This window comes from Leuresthes tenuis, unplaced genomic scaffold, assembly GCF_036924035.1.
Source record: "Leuresthes tenuis unplaced genomic scaffold, fLeuTen1.0.hap1 SCAF_22, whole genome shotgun sequence".
In the NCBI taxonomy this organism is placed as follows: domain Eukaryota; kingdom Metazoa; phylum Chordata; class Actinopteri; order Atheriniformes; family Atherinopsidae; genus Leuresthes; species Leuresthes tenuis.
In genome coordinates this window covers 26435998-26452243 of record NW_027325376.1, presented here as the reverse complement: position 1 = coordinate 26452243, position 16246 = coordinate 26435998, and the positions used below count along the sequence as shown (strand labels likewise).

The 16246-nt window shown below is 39.7% G+C and overlaps 2 protein-coding genes across 7 annotated transcripts in view; both read left to right on the top strand.

The window, feature by feature from the left end:
• LOC140282110 (calcium/calmodulin-dependent protein kinase type II delta 1 chain) overlaps nucleotides 1–5601 on the top strand; it is an 85834-nt gene extending 80233 nt beyond the window's left edge. For all 6 annotated transcript variants that reach the window (XM_072376680.1, XM_072376678.1, XM_072376679.1 and 3 more), the window contains 4 exons: nucleotides 2276–2351; nucleotides 2461–2555; nucleotides 3748–3976; nucleotides 4178–5601. In XM_072376680.1, coding sequence (XP_072232781.1) covers nucleotides 2276–2351; nucleotides 2461–2555; nucleotides 3748–3976; nucleotides 4178–4181 — 404 coding nt within the window. In that variant the 3' untranslated portion in view covers nucleotides 4182–5601. The remainder of the gene's footprint in view (nucleotides 1–2275; nucleotides 2352–2460; nucleotides 2556–3747; nucleotides 3977–4177) is intronic.
• Nucleotides 5602–7598: 1997 nt separating this feature from the next.
• On the top strand, nucleotides 7599–13954 carry LOC140282115 (calcium/calmodulin-dependent protein kinase type II delta chain-like). Its single transcript, XM_072376688.1, has 5 exons — nucleotides 7599–7807; nucleotides 9564–9639; nucleotides 9745–9839; nucleotides 13209–13437; nucleotides 13639–13954. Exons 1-5 carry the CDS (start codon nucleotides 7687–7689, stop codon nucleotides 13640–13642), a joined length of 525 nt encoding a protein of 174 aa, XP_072232789.1. The 5' UTR covers nucleotides 7599–7686; the 3' UTR covers nucleotides 13643–13954.
• Nucleotides 13955–16246: the final 2292 nt, after the last annotated feature.

The following is a 16246-nucleotide window of genomic DNA, read 5'->3' as shown; positions in this document are numbered from 1 at the left end:
AAACCAGCCTAATGCAGTTCCTTTAATCCCAATAACATGTTCAAGTCTCTGTAACAGAATGCTGTGATCGATCGTATCAAATGCAGCACTGAGATCCAACAGGACAAGCACAGAAACAAGTCCGCTATCAGAGGCCAAGAGGAGATCATTGGTAACTTTAACCAGTGCTGTTTCTGTGTCCTGATGCATTCTGAATCCTGACTGATACTCTTTAAACAGATTATTTCTGTGTAAATGATCACAAAGTTGAACTGCAACTATTTTTTCAAGAATTTTAGACAAAAAAGGGAGATTGGATATAGGTCGATAATTAACCAACACTTCTGAATCAAGAGTAGGTTTTTTAAGTAAAGGTTTAATTAAAGCAACCTTAAAAGTCTGAGGTACATATCCTGTCAACAAAGACAGATTGATCAAATCCAATATGGAAGTGTCAATTAAGGGGAAAACCTCCTTGAACAGTCTGGTTGGGATTGGGTCTAAAATACAAGTTGATGGTTTAGAAGAGACTATTGCTGTTGTTAGATCAGAGAGATCAACTGGGCAGAATCCATCTAAAGATACTTCTAAAGCTGCTCTACTTGATGATACATCAGTGATAATAGTGGGAAGGATTCCATTCCACGTTTCTGACTATAGAGCTGCCAATTACCAGTGTTTTGTCCTCAGCGGGTGTGTCGCTGAGTGGGGAAAATCTATTTGAAACGTGGACAGGTTGATGGTGAACCACGGCTTGACTTTAGGACTATGACTCCTCTTCCTTACAGTCACCCAGCCACTCTGAGGTCTCGGCTTCTCGGAATCTGCTAGGGGACGACTAATAGAGCTAGCAAGGCTAGTTGGCTCCACACTGGCTAAAGGGGCCTGGTTCACTTCCAATTCAGATGACCTTGCCTCCAAAACTACAAAAAGACTACATTTGTTACATGTACCATTACCACTAAAGGAGGCAGAGGAGTAACTAAACATCTGACACACGGAGCAGGTGAAAGCAGGAGATAGAGGAAGAAAATTTGTAGCCATGCTAGGCTGGAGAACCAGACACACTGTAAAAAAGTGAAAAATAAAGACTAAAGATCTGTAAGAGTGAGCGTTACAATATAACAAGTATGTGATAGAGTTAACTATGCAAAATGTGTAAATTATAGGGCGAAATAAGGTGATTATTAGTAGGTCAAGAGGAGCAAGAAATGTCACAGTACATACACACAAGGCAACAGGATGTGATGCAATACGTCTTACCGCAAAGCAAAGCCGCAATTTACAATTGGATAAGTTAAGAGAAAAGATGTTTATACTCCATCAATCCATTTTCTATACCCGTTTAATCCAAATCAGCGTCGCAGGGGGCTGGAGCCTATCCCAGCTGTCATTGGACAAGAGGCAGGATACACCCTGGACAGGTCGCCAGTCCATCACACAGATTTTTATGTTCCCCAAAATAAAAATGTGAGGTACCTTACCTCGGAGTTAAGCAATGAACCTACCTCCTGAAACTGCTTCAAGTTTATGTTGTTTTTTTAGTTTGAACTTCTGAGACTTTTTGACAGTTTTTAAAAAGCCATTTTGTCAAATGAATATACGTCCGCAGACTTATTGGGCATAAGAAGTGCTGTGTGAGGGTAAGTGAATGGATGAGAAACATGTAAAGCTCCTTGTAGCACGAGGCATGCATGGAAGTCTCTTAGTTTAAGCAAGTAATGGGCGTATTTATATATCATGTTGGGGACACAAAACCTGATAGCTCACCAACTTATGGGAATTTCCTGTAAGCATAGGGACCAAATTGGAGTCTCCACAGGAACAAGTCAAAACTTGGTTTTATGGTTAGGTTTATATGGTCAGGTTTAGCTGTGAAAGTTAGGGTAAAGTCTGCAGTCCCAACAGGGATAAGTGTGTGTGTTTGAAAGAAGAAACTTTCCTTCTGGACTTCTGACCATCGCTCTTGTCCGCTTACATTAACTGGGTGCACCACCTACAACACTTACTCTTTGCATGCTTACCTGCTTAACATTAAAGGTAATCTAGATGTTGTCATGTTGAATCTTGCTGACTGACGTCCAACCAGACTTTCCCTCATACATTTCCATGTGACACCATTATTTGTGCTTATGAAACTGACGTGCATTTCAGCCCTCGAAGACCCTTAGGTTGTGATGTTGGATCAGTTATGTCCTCTTTTCTTAAACATAATTTGTGTTTCTGTTTTTTCACATCAAGGTTTATGAACTGGAATGTAAAGTAACACTTCTGTGTGTTTGTCTCTGTTCCACAGCTCGAAAGCAGGAGATCATTAAAGTGACAGAGCAGCTGATTGAGGCTATCAACAACGGAGACTTCGAGGCCTACACGTTAGTTCAACCTCTTTAATTTATTCATTACAGATTTGTACTTGTAATACCTTGTAATACTTTACAACTTTGCATATCTTTAATATGGCTGCTTTTTGTTCTCTTTCAGGAAGATCTGTGATCCTGGCCTCACATCCTTTGAGCCTGAGGCTTTGGGCAACTTGGTAGAGGGAACAGACTTTCACCGCTTCTTTTTTGAGAATGGTAAAGATATTCTGTTGGACATGGTGGAGTTAAACCTCAGAGCCAACTCTGACTATAGGAAAGATAAGAACAAAGTTTGACTAAGAGAGTCACACATCATTACATCTGAAAACACTCAGTACCAGAGTCCTCTTATAAATACAAATATACCCCGACTGGTTGGTAGACTGCTTGTTTTATTTTGCAGTTAATGGATGGATTGATAGCATCATAATATTTAGAATATACTGGGGATGTCCACATCCGGTCCTCGAGGGCCGCTGTCCTGCAGGTTTTAGATGTTTCCCTGCTTCAGCACACTTGATTCAGATCAATGCACAAATAGCAGGCTTGTGCAGAACTTAACAATCTTTTAATCATTTGAAGAAATCCATTTAGTCTGAATCAGGGGTGTTGAAGCAGGGAAACATCTAAAACCTGCAGGACAGCGGCCCTCCAGGACTGGATGTGGACATTTGTTTGACCAGCTGTTCAGAAAGCAGACACTAAGTATACATAATATAAAACAGAAGCCACTCAAGAAAAAACTGGAACATGAATCCTACATCTGTTTAGATGTCAGTCAGTTGTTCACATGGTCAGAAATGATCGCTATACATGTGCGAGTTGCTACATGTGGATGTGAGCTGATGTTTATAGGGTCACGTGCATTAAAGATCCTACATACTATCTACAGTAAAGCTAAAAACAAAGTTGCTGTTTTACCTCGCGTTCATGTCAACACCTGTCTCCGTTCTCAGTCCTAACTGCTTACATACTAGCCTGTGTAGTTCCCGTTCTGCCCCCTGGTGGAATCCTCAGGTAACAGGCGTAGTAAACAAGCAGGTATGTGAATGATTAGGCCCACAGCGCCTCTGAGTGCATGTAGTTATATATCTATGGCTTCTAAGAGTTTCTTGTTGTTGCTACTTTGAGTCTGTCCACTTTTTTATGTTATTATGTGTATACGCACACACATATACATATAATAAATCAAGTTATTTGATTTTCACAGAATAATAAAGCAGACATATATATGTATATATGCTTAATCTTAAACTTTTCTTGTTAACAACTAAAACAATATTTTTCAAAAAGCAGATATTAATTGTTACATGACTTTATTTTATGTTACAAACGGCAACTGATGCCTAAATTGCACTGATTTCCATCGTTCTGATTTGCTCTTTGATGGTATATTTTTCCTCTGTAGCTCTGTCAAAAGGGAAGCTGCCCATCCACACCATCCTGCTCAACCCCCATGTCCACCTGATTGGAGACGAGGCAGCTTGTATTGCCTACATCCGCCTCACGCAGTACATTGACGGCAACGGCATGCCCCGCACGATGCAGTCAGAGGAGACACGCATCTGGCACCGCCGTGACGGCAAGTGGCAGAATATCCACTTCCACCGCTCTGGCTCACCCACTGTTCCTACAAAGTATGATACCGCTCACCGAATGTCTGAGTGACACAGAGCTGCATGTTAACACTTTGACAAAAAGCCAAAACTGTTCTATGTCTGTAAACAGCTGTGTTTGGCTAGGTCCCTGAAGAAAAAAAAAACTGAAGGCATGTACTGTAAATGGAAAAAGATTCAACGGCTTCTTATCTACCTGTTCCCATGTGACTTGTGTTGTAGGTGAGATGATGATCTTGGACTACAAACACCCTCCAGCCTATAGCAGTCAGCTGACCAGACCCCACCCTCCATGTGGCCATGAAATCCCTGAGCCAATCCCAGCCCTCATTTGCGAGAGCTCCGCCCTTTCAGTGTGTTGTTTACATATCGTCACTGCTGCTGGACTGAAGATTATTGTACATGTTAAAAAAAGACGAACCAACAATAGTGAAACAAGGGAAAACTGAGTCTTAATTATATACTTTTGTAGTGAGAATGTGTGGCGTTCATATCAGCAGCATGTTTTATTACTTTTTGTTTGTTTTTTTAGATCAATATCTTTTAAAATAGAGGTTGATTCCAGAGGAACCACCGGTTCCACTGAATCACTTTTCTGGGCTGGTGTAATACCTGAAGCTTTTTTTTATTTCATATTGAGCTATTGTGATGTAATCGCCTTTAGATACAATATATTACTTCTCTGCTTTTTACTGCCATCTATTTAAGCTCAGGCACAAGCTGTCTTTCTTGGTTGTGGTGATGTATACGTTTGGATAACTGATGTAAATTGTTCTCTTTGCTTGCTCCTCTTCATCCATGAGTTCAGGACTTTTCCTCTCTGTTCTCTGGTTTGCTGCTGGCACCAAGTATGTTTACTAAGAATTTTAACTATGTGTTTAAAGGGTAAATCAATGAAAAATGTGTTATTATCTGATTGGGCCTTTATCATCACAGAGCAGCAGAGAGAGTTTCTTGTGTTAGAATGTAAACTGTGGAAAATAGAATTATTAAAGGCCATTGTGTCAGATCATATTTTCATACAGTCAGGAGCTAATGATGTGAATTTTATCAGTTCTATTATGTTTACAGTTTCCATTGTGATTTTAGTGCTTGTCCCTCCTCTTCTCATCATCCTTTCTTTACTGTGGGCTCTTCTAACCGCTGTGTTTTAGCAGGGATTTCCACCCTGTGGTCAACTGGTGTGCACCAATGTTTTACAGCACCATGTTGTTAACATCACATTGAAAAAAAAACAGGTTCAGGTTTATTCTTCTGTTTCTGAAGTGACTTTGTCATTGACTTTTTCATTTGGGATTTGGTTTTCAGCAGAATAACTGAACACTATATCACTACAACAGGGTTTTGTGCAGGTTCATAAGTTAGGATTTAAAACACAGGGATTATGGGATGGTGAAATATATTTGGGGGAAAAATGTATTCCTAAATCAAAGCAGGGGGAGAGGAATTCATAGTTAAACACACCGCTGCAGTTTTTCATATGTCAAATAAGGGCGTCACTGAATTGTTAAGAAAACTGAAAATCACCTTTGTTCTTATCTTTCTACAGTCCATTGATGGGATGCCAGAATTCATTGTTACCGTAAAGGTACAAGCCCAATGTATGTTAAAGGAAATCTCAAATAAAGTATGTGATTTATGCCAAATGACCAAATGTGTTTTGTTTTTTTCCTGAATATGAAAGTTGGGATGGTGAGGGAGCTGCAGTTCTAGTTTTAAAATTAAAAACAGCAATTATTACATTTACTTTTGACTTATTTTTTACTTTTGACTTATTTTCACTTATTTCACAGTTTTAACATGTTTTGTTTTTTAGCTACTGTTAAACTAAATAAGAATAAATTATAAGAATGAAATTAATAAGAAAATAAATCCATTGTATTCAATATCATAGTGTCTACTAATTTATTAGGCAGCTGTATTTACTTTTAAGGTAATATTTTGTACATGATAAAATGCCACTGATTTTCAATTAGTGAACCAGAGATTGCCAAGCCTTTTCTGCTCCTGACCCCTTAATATTGACCAGTTCATAATTTTCATTACTACAGTGATAATGATACAAAATTCTCTCAAACATTTTTTATGTCACAAATCTTTAGATTTTTCTTGTGACCCTTTTGAGGGCCCCAGAGCTTTGGTTGGGTATCACAGAACTACTGTATCTCCCTGCATAGAAACAGTTTGGATATCCAGGTGGCAGAGCTGTTACCACACATCTGTCCTTCATGTTCTTTTTCTTTCTTATCAAACTATCTAATAAAGGAAAAAAATTAAAAATTTTACATGGTGAGAAACCCAACTATTCCCTCAGAGCAGGACAAGGTGTCAATGAGGTGGACCAAAAAAACAAACTAACAACAGAGCCAGATTTGGACAGGACTGCCTCCAGTGGTGAAGATAAGGAGAAAAAAGGGAGACAGAGAGGCCACTAGCAAGCACTCAGCAGGTTGGTTGTACCATAACTGCAGATGTAACATGCAGCTCAGGATCTAGAGGTACCTACAGAAAGGAGCAGGGAGATGAAAATCATCATCTATGGAAAAAGGAAAAAGTCAGTAATATGTAACGGCGGTGAGACATTCAGTGCAAAATGGGAGGTCCATCCCAGGTTGAGCCTATAACTAAAGGGATTGCTCAGGATCAACTGAGCCAGCCCAACTGTAACATTTATCTTAAAAAAAGAGCTAATGATAAAGGAGGAGAGCGCTGGTTCCACAGAGTCAGCCCTGGTAACTGAAGGCTCTAACTCCCATTCTACGTTTAGAAACTCTGGGAACCACAAGGAAACCTGCAGCCTGAGAGCAAAGTGCTCTTTTAGGAAAATATCCAACTATGAGATCTTTACGATATGACGGAGCTCGGTCATTAAGAGCTTTATACGTGAGGAGAATACTTCTAAATTCTACTCCGGATTTATCTGATTTCCTTTGAAAAAATGCAAAGTCTCCTTCTGGGGAGTTGTTCTGGTCCCATACAACACACAGACAGAAATCAGCATTCAAAATAATATTGTGCACAAAAAATCTGGTTTGAAAATAGATGCAAGTCCAATTTTAAAAAGATGAAAAATTCAAATGTAAAGGAGAGTTCAAGATGTCCAGATAAAACAGTCCAACTTCCACCTCTCAGTTTCCTGTTGGATGGCATCAAGTTCCAGACTGGCTCAAGCTGTAACCGTAGCGTGACTGTGCATTTAACCGCATTGAGTTCTATAAACAAAATAAAAACATATTTTCTGGTCCAAAAAAACATTACCTGCTCCTTGCAAAAACACACGATTTGGTCAGTGAGGGGAAAAAGGAAGTTTATGCTCCCAAAGCAAAGTATGGAGGGTACCTTACTTTGAGTAAGTAGGTGCTAGAAAAGGTAGACTATGTTTTGTTGGTTCCTTTTTTCAAAACTTTCATTGAGCAACAAGCTAATCTCCAAACTACCCCCACTTTGTTTGTTTGGGGTCTTTTTCAGTTCAGTAAAGGCCATTTTTTCAACTGAATTGGCATCAGCAAACTTATTTGGAGTGTCTTTATTTGCAAAGTAAAGTCCACCATGAGTTCAGTGGATGGACAGTGATTCAGCTGTGTAAGCATTTCTGCAAAAACAGCCAATGACTGTTCATTTTGATCTTGTCAGTTTGAGCCTGTGCCTCCTCCTGCCTTTGTAAAAGCCTGTCTGCTGACACTGGAGCAGTTAGTCGGTCTCATTCACAGAGAGAAAGTTAAGGTGAGAACATGTTTCACCTCAGTCTGGTTAGTTTTTTGGTTTTAGTCTCACTTCAGGGACTTGCCGCCACAGAACGGAGTGTCAGTGTTCAGTTAACTGTGAATAACACTAGACTGGAAAATGTTGAAGGTAAATTGATATGCAGTATTGGTGTGTGTGTTTGTGTGTGCAGAAACCTTTTTGTTGTAGGCATGCTGTAAATGGTTCATTCATTGTTTCCTAGCTTACCAGCTTAAAATGTTCTTCTGAGCCTTTTTCCATTAAAACAATGATTCTTTAAAATATTTTTCATGCTGGTCCGAATGCTGTGCTACTAAGGCTGGGTACGTGATTCCGTGTCTGTTTGCACAAACTGATTAGGACATGTCTTTTAGGTAATTTGTGCCGAAGCTTTCCATTTATGAGAAGTCTACAGTACACTGTAGAGGTGTGGGTACTATCCATTCTTCACAAAGTCTCTCCCTAAAACAAGTGTTCAGGTTTTTCTTCTGCTTCTTGTCTTCTTAGTCTGATATGTTGTTTTTCTGACCTGAGATTGATCCAAGCAGGTTTCAGTCTGCTTAGATATTACAGATAGCACACAGTCAACCACAGAGAAACCCAGTGCAGACTGGAGAGGATGACAACATTTACATCACATAGACCCTGAGCCTGGCTGGCATGAACAAAGAAAGAAAGAAAATCCAAGCTATCAGCACATATGCCCCGCCAGTTATCAGATGCCTGCTGGTATAATAACCTGACCAAAGAAAGAGAAAGAGGATAGAAGAGTCCTATCAGATACCAAGACAAGAATACTCCTCACAATGCATAGAGGGTTCCAAGCCAAATCCAGCACCCCGAGACTGTACAGTAAGCAGAAGGAGGGAGGCTAGTGAGGGTCAGAGCCACTATCCAAAACGAAACACCAAAGATCTAAGATTTTATCATAAAGATGGCCCCCAGTGATGAATTGCTTAGTGGGTGCATCAGGCAGCTGAAATCCAGTAGAGAAGAGAAGGAAGAGGAGGAATCATCATGGAAAGATGAGCAACAGATGGCGCAAATCGTGTCAACTAAAGAACAGGCCCTTAGTCAAAGAGCAAAAGAGGTTGGAGTCTTCCAAACGAGAAAGGACCCCTGGTGCAGGCTGTGCAAAGAGGCTTCCTAGATTGTCCAGCACATAGTAGCAGGCTGTAACATGCAGACAGGTTTGGCGTACATGGAACACCATAACCCAGCAGCAAGTAGGGTACAAAAACATCTGTACTGAGTATGAGTTGAATGTGCCAAAGTCAAAGTTTGAGATATCCTCAAAGGTGATGGATAATGACAGAGCTCAGACTCTATGGCACTTCCAGATAAACAGGTAATGGTTAACCAACTGACACTGTAATGGTCGACAAATTACCGGATAGGTTGGAACCTATCCCAGCTACGATCCGGCACCTGGACAGGTTGCCAATCCATAGACATCCACAGATATACAAGACAAGCAACCATGCACACTCACAGTAACTCTTACGGTAGATTTAGAATCACCAGTTAACCTAAGTTTGTACTGTGGGAGGAAGCTGGATTACCCAGAGAAAAATAGTGCATGAAAGTGTAGAACATGCAAACTCCACACAGAAAGGCTCCAGCTGAGATTTAAACAGAGAAGTATTATTCAGTTCAATTAAATTCAGATGATCCATGATTACTAACATCTCCCTAGATTTTCCTTCATACATCTCCATATACATATATATATATATGTGAATTTTGACCATTGAACATCCTTGTGTTGTGATGTTGGATCAGTTATGTCCCTAAGTTCCACTTTTAACATAACGTGTACGTGTACTTTTTATATCAATGTTTATGACTTAGAATGTAAAATAACACTTCTCTCTCTGTTCCACAGCTCAAAAGCAGGAGATCATTAAAGTGACGAAGCAGCTGATTGAGGCTATCAACAATGGAGACTTCGAGGCCTACGCGTTAGTTCAACCACTTTCATTTATTCATTACAGACTTGTACCTGTAATACCACAAGCTTACATCTTTGCATATCTTTAATATGGCTGATTGGTGTTTTCTTTCAGGAAGATATGTGATCCTGGCCTCACATCCTTTGAGCCTGAGGCTTTGAACCAGTTGGTGAAGGGCATGAACTTTCACCGCTTCTACTTTGAGAATGGTAAAGATCATCTGTTGGACATGGGGGAGTTAAACCTCAGAGTTGACCGTGACAGTAAAAACAATAACCCCAAAATTGACTAAAATAGTACCACATCAGTATAATTTTTTTCTTTTTTAATGTTTAGTTTTGTTTAATGTTTTAAAGATAGACATTAAGACTCTCATGTTAATAAGTAAGGACACTCGTTTTCAATTCTAAGATTTACATGTCATTAAAAAATCAACTGGTTCTTATCATGTCTTAAAGAAAGTTATTACAATGTTAGAACAACAGCACTTCTTGATGCACAATGTGTCACGATCTGTGTATTGTGTTTTTTTCTGTCTGGACTCAGTTTTGCCATTTCCTCCCCTATTTCTTCCCTAGTTCCCTCCTGCCGGTCATCAGCTCCCCTCTTTCACCTGTGTTCAGTTATCCTCAGCTGCATTTACTCACTAATCATTCTGTCTGTAATTCTTGTTCCAGTTATAGTTAAGTCTTGTCTTTTTCTGGTTTGTTGGTATATTTTTAATTGTTTTTCTCCAGTTTGTTTTTTTATGTTTCCGGGTTTGCCCTTGTTTTAAGGATTAACAGTTTCCTTTAATTTCGTCTCCTGGCTCTCTCGCTCTGTGTCCTTACCTGGGTACTCCTTCCTTGCCACCTTCAACCCAGGACTGCAGGATCTGACCAACCATGGACCCAACTGACATGTTCCCTGTAGTTGGTTGTAGTTGGTTCCATAAAGCCTAAATCTTGGCTATTCCTGTAATATTCAAACGTTTTTCAAATAAATCTAATAAGTAGGGAGTGTCTCTACCAAAGCCAGGACCAAACTTACACCCCTACAATGCCTCCTACTGGGCACCTGAAGATTGTGATTCACAAACATCTACCATTAATTTCCGAACTTTCACTACAGAGGCTCCACACAGATACAGGATAGGGTGGTCAGCAGCACATGAGTACCACGGGGACTGTACTCATTGTTTATCTTCAAATGTACACATCAGATTCCACCCGTCAGATCTCCAGTTCCCTGGTCGCCAGAGCCCTCCAGAGCCCGTCCCCCAGACTCATTTCTCCTGTTTTGGACATTTTGAACTTATTTAACAAAAACTAAGAAGCAGTGTGTAACATGTGATCCAATAGCTTGTGATTCAACAGCTTGTAGAACCACTTTTAGCAGCAATAACTTGATGTATTTATTTTGAGGTTGGGCATTATAAGTCATTATCAATCATATCAATGTGGAGGAATTTTGGTCCACTCTTCCTTACAACATTACCTCATTTGTGGGCATTGTTTCATACACTGCTCTTTATAATTCCTCTCTCATCATTTCATCAGATGTGAGTCTGGACTTTTTGAGTGAATTATTGCAAAAACTTGATTCTTTTTTTTGCCATTTATGGGTGCTTTAGAGTCCAAGTAGAATCCAATTCATTGTAATCATAATACATTCAAATCCAATTAATCAAATTCTAAATAAGTTCAATTCATATATACAGAGCCAATTCAAAAGAATATTTTCTAGCAAAGGAAACCAACAAATTGCTCCAAAACGTCTCTTTGGTTTAATCTCCTGTCCTGAGCATGCATGAAGCGACTGTGGAAAGGAACGACTCCCTTTTAACAGGAAGAAACCTCTGGCAGACTCAGGAAGGGTGGCCATCCGTCTCGACCAGCTGGGGTTTGAGAAGACAGAAAAGAAGGGACAATAAACACTATAACACAATTTAAAGGATAAGTTAATGCCAACAATAATGCCAAAGGTATATAATGTCATATAAGGAAATAAAGGGGGGGGGGGGGGGGAGCAAAGTGAGGAAAGGTGTGACATAAGAGGCTCCCCAACAGTCTAGGCCTATAGCAGCTTAAGTTATGGGATGTTTAAGCGTCATCTCAGCCATCCCTAACTATAAGCTTTATAAAAAATCTTTTATAAAAAACTGAGGAGAAGTGAGAAACACTGGCTTAATGGAATGGCTCCCATCTAGAATGCTCTCACAAAGGCTTACGTCACGACTTACTCCGGCCGTCAAAGGATTGTCATCTAGCAGTGCCTAAACCACTCACAAGACAATCCAGATTCTTTCCATGTGTCAGTCCACGATGGTGGAATGACCTACCGAGTGCTGCAAGAACAAGGGCTCTGTCTATCTTCAAGAAACTCTTGAAGACCCAGCTCTTCAGAGAGCATCTCCGATCCTAGCACTTACCCTGTACTTCCCTACCCCCTGTACTGCACTTTCTCTTTCTGTACTTCCCTCTATGCCTGCACCATATTTCTACACTATCACCTCTGTCACCTCTGACAGAGCCTGACTAGTAGTTTTCCTTCTATGTAGCTTATTGTTAGCTTTGACGTTAGCTATAATGTTATATCCTCATTTGTAAGTCGCTTTGGATAAAAGCATCTACCAAATACATAAACATAAACATAATCACTGATTCATTCATTAATTTATTAATTCATTTTTTACCTCTTGCTTTTATTGCCATTTTAATTGCTTTCATGAATGGTCTTAAATTGACTTTTTACCTTCATTGCTTTGCCTTGATTTTGTTTTTACTTTGTAAAGCACTTTGGGTTACACTTTGAAAAGATGCTATATAAATAAAGTTGTGTGCATTGTTAAAATGCAAGTATATATCTCTGACATGACATTTAGTTGTCAATAGTTTGAGTACTTTCTGATGTGCATTCACAACTACTGGCTTAAACACTAAGTTTAAATTCCCAGTCCATCAGGAATCAGACAAAGGACTACACTGCTGTGATTACTAATCTGCTTACAGCTGTTCTGGTTAAAATCAAAGATCACTCGACAGAGAAAGTCTGCCTTATATCCTTTCTGTTTCTGAACTCATCATGCTCTGATTCAACTCACTCCAATGAAAGCAGTTTGTTTAAGGAGATTTACTTTGAGATGACAATTGTTGTAATAAATAAAATTGTATTGAATTGAATTGACAGAGGTATTAACTTTTCAGGTTATCTAAATTTTGGTCCTGTTTTTGTGGTTTAATTCCTCCTTTTGAAGTTTTATTGTAATATTTCTTATGATAATATGATAATATTGTAATCATTATGCAAAACTGTAACCAAGGTACAATATGAGACATTTCACAATGTGAGAATCAAATTGTCAGTGCTCTCTGATGGACAAACGAGCAACATCTCTTGTTACTACAGAAGATATTGTGCAATAAACTGATACCAGTTGTTATGTGTGTCAAACTTTAGTTACAGAAAGGAATGGAGGCTAAAACTACCAAGACCCAAGTAGTGATAAGCTGGACATTTTGTTGTCACTGCCCTGGTGGAATCAGATTTGCTTTTTGATGGTGTTTTTTTTTTTTTTTTTACATATTTTTCCTCTGTAGCTCTGTCAAAAGGGAAGCTGCCCATCCACACCATCCTGCTCAACCCCCATGTCCACCTGATTGGAGATGAGGCAGCTTTTATTGCCTACATCCGCCTCACGCAGTACATTGACGACAACGGCAAACCCCGCACGATGCAGTCAGAGGAGACACGCATCTGGCACCGCCGTGACAGCATGTGGCAGAATATCCACTTCCACCGCTCTGGCTCACCCACTGTTCCTACAAAGTATGATACCGCTCACCGAATGTCTGAGTGACACAGAGCTGCATGTTAACACTTTGACAAAAAGCCAAAACTGTTCTATGTCTGTAAACAGCTGTGTTTGACTAGGTCCCTGAAGAAAAAAAAAACTGAAGGCATGTACTGTAAATGGAAAAAGATTCAACGGCTTCTTATCTACCTGTTCCCATGTGACTTGTGTTGTAGGTGAGATGATGATCTTGGACTACAAACACCCTCCAGCCTATAGCAGTCAGCTGACCAGACCCCACCCTCCATGTGGCCATGAAATCCCCGAGCAAATCCCTGCCCTCATTTGCGAGAGCTCTGCCCTTTCAGTGTGTTTACATATCATCACTGCTGCTGGACTGAAGATTATTGTACATTTTGTTCATGTTGTACCTTCAAGCAATGTACAGGCCAAGCCAATGCTTTAAGCCACTGAGGTGATACCCCATGGTAATACTAATTTTTTTACCTTTGATGTCGTTTGATGTCATTAAAGTATGAGTCGGGATTGCCACTTGAACACTTTGTCCATTTATTTCCTCTTCCTTCTTGTACACATAAAAACATCCATACTTGTTGTATCCACTAATCGCTTCAGCAGTCAAAAACTGTTTTCCCCTTTCCGGGTGAAACACCTGCAAAGAAGGTTCCTACCTTATATAGCCATGACCGCTGATTACCCAGTGAGAACTCATTCAATACCCTATATGGCTCCTGCAATTCAATTCAATTCAATTCAGTTTTATTCATATAGCGCCAAATTACAACAATTATCATCTCAAGGCACTTAAAGAATGTAGTCTAATTCAAGCCAATTGGAATTCAATTAATTGTAATCATAATCCAATGAAATCCAATTAATTAATTTAAAAATAATCCAATTAATTTAGAGCCAATTCAAAAACAACATCCTAGCAAAGGAAACCAACAGATTGCACTAAAACTTGTCTTCAGTCCAATCTCCCGTCCTGAGCGTGCCTGGGGCGACTGTGGAAAGGAACGACTCCCTTTTAACAGGAAGAAACCTCTGGCAGAACCAGACTCAGGAAGGGTGGCCATCCGCCTCAACCAGCTGGGGTTTGAGAAGACAGAAAAGAGGGAAAAGAGGGGGAAAAACACCATAACGCCATTCAAAGGATATCTGTTGGAACAGGGAAACACAAGTTAATAACCACAATAATGTCACATGTACATAATATAATTTGAGAAATTAAACAGGGGGAAAAAGAGAGCAAAGTGAGGAAAGGTGTGACAGATGAGGTCCCCCAGGAGTCTAAGCCTATAGCAGCTTAACTATGGGATGTTTCAGGATCACCTGAGCCATCCCTAACTATAAGCTTTATCAAAAAGGAAAGTTTTAAGCCTAATCTTAAAAGTGGAAAGGGTGTCTGCTTCCTGGACATTTACTGGCAGCTTATTCCACAAGAGAGGGGCCTGATAACTGAAGGCTCTGCCTCCCATTCTACTTTTAGAAACTCTGGGAACAACAAGTAAACCTGCAGTTTGGGAGCGAAGTGCTCTGTTAGGAAAATATCTTACAATGAGATCTTTAAAATATGATGGAGCTCGGTCATTAAGAGCTTTATATGTGAGGAGAAGAATCTTAAATTCTATTCTGAATCTAACAGGGAGCCAATGAAGAGAAGCTAAAACTGGAGAAATGTGATCTCTCCTGTTAGTTCTCACTCTGGCTGCAGCATTTTGGATCAGCTGGAGGCTTTTCAGAGAATATGTGGGACAGCCCAATGTTAGTTTCCTTAGCTAGGAAATTGTTTTTAAATTGGCTTTGTATGTATGAATTGGGCTATTTTTTGTAATTTTATTCATTGGAATTGATTACAATGAATTTTACTAATTGGCTTTAATGGGACGATATCATTGAAGTGGGTTGAGATGACATTTGTTGTGATTTGATGCTATATAGATATAGTGCATTTGATGTTCTAAAGTTTTTGTGGAGGCAATTAAAAATAGTTTGGGAGAAACAGTTTTTCTGAGAGCATGGCGTAGGGCAGGAAGCGTTCCAAAGGAGAAAGAGTCCTCGGACCTGAGTCAGTTCTGGATGATCTCTCTCCTAAATGTAAAGGGGACTCTTTTCTTTAGTGTAGTTGCACAGGGGTTAGCTAGTTATTTAGAAAGGAATAGCTTAATTGATACTACTGTGCAGAAGACAGGAATACCAGGTTTTGCAGGGTGTTTAGAGCACACTAGCATGATTAGGCATGAGATTCAGCCAAGATTGAGAAAAAAGACTTGCATGTTATATTTCTGGATATAGTAAATGCATTTGGTTCAGTGCCACATAGCCTTATTTGGAAAGCGTTTGATTATTTTAGAGTGCCTGTAGTTGTTGTTAATTTAATAAAAGCATATTTCCAGGATATTAGACTGTGCCTAATTACAGCAGGTTTCATAACAGGTTGGCAGAGGCTAGAAACAGGCATTACGGCAGGGTGTACGATTTCTCCATTAGCGTTTACAATGGCGATGGAGATAATTATTAGAACTTCCAAGTGGGTTGTCGGTAAAGAGAGACGTCAGGATGGCATGTGCCTTACACCAATTAGGGCCTATATGGATGATGTGACCTTGTTGACAACAACAGTGCCATGTATAGATAGAATATAGATATGCCTTTATTGTCCCCAAAGGGAAATTAATTTTCACACTCTGTCACTGAGCAACATAAAACAACATATAAACATTAGCAACACTGAGCCACATGAATACATAATCAAAAACAGAAATTTCACCAACACCGAGCAACACCAGACACTAAGCAACATACACACACACCAGACAACCA

What these genes read in the sequence shown, in the direction of transcription:
- LOC140282115 (XM_072376688.1), top strand. Translation starts at nt 7,687, where the DNA reads ATGTTTCACCTCAGTCTGGTTAGTTTTTTGGTTTTAGTCTCACTTCAG. An exon ending in TAGACTGGAAAATGTTGAAG is followed by an intron (nt 7,808 to 9,563) that starts GTAAATTGATAT and finishes TCTGTTCCACAG; the next exon opens with CTCAAAAGCAGGAGATCATT. An exon ending in GGAGACTTCGAGGCCTACGC is followed by an intron (nt 9,640 to 9,744) that starts GTTAGTTCAACC and finishes GTTTTCTTTCAG; the next exon opens with GAAGATATGTGATCCTGGCC.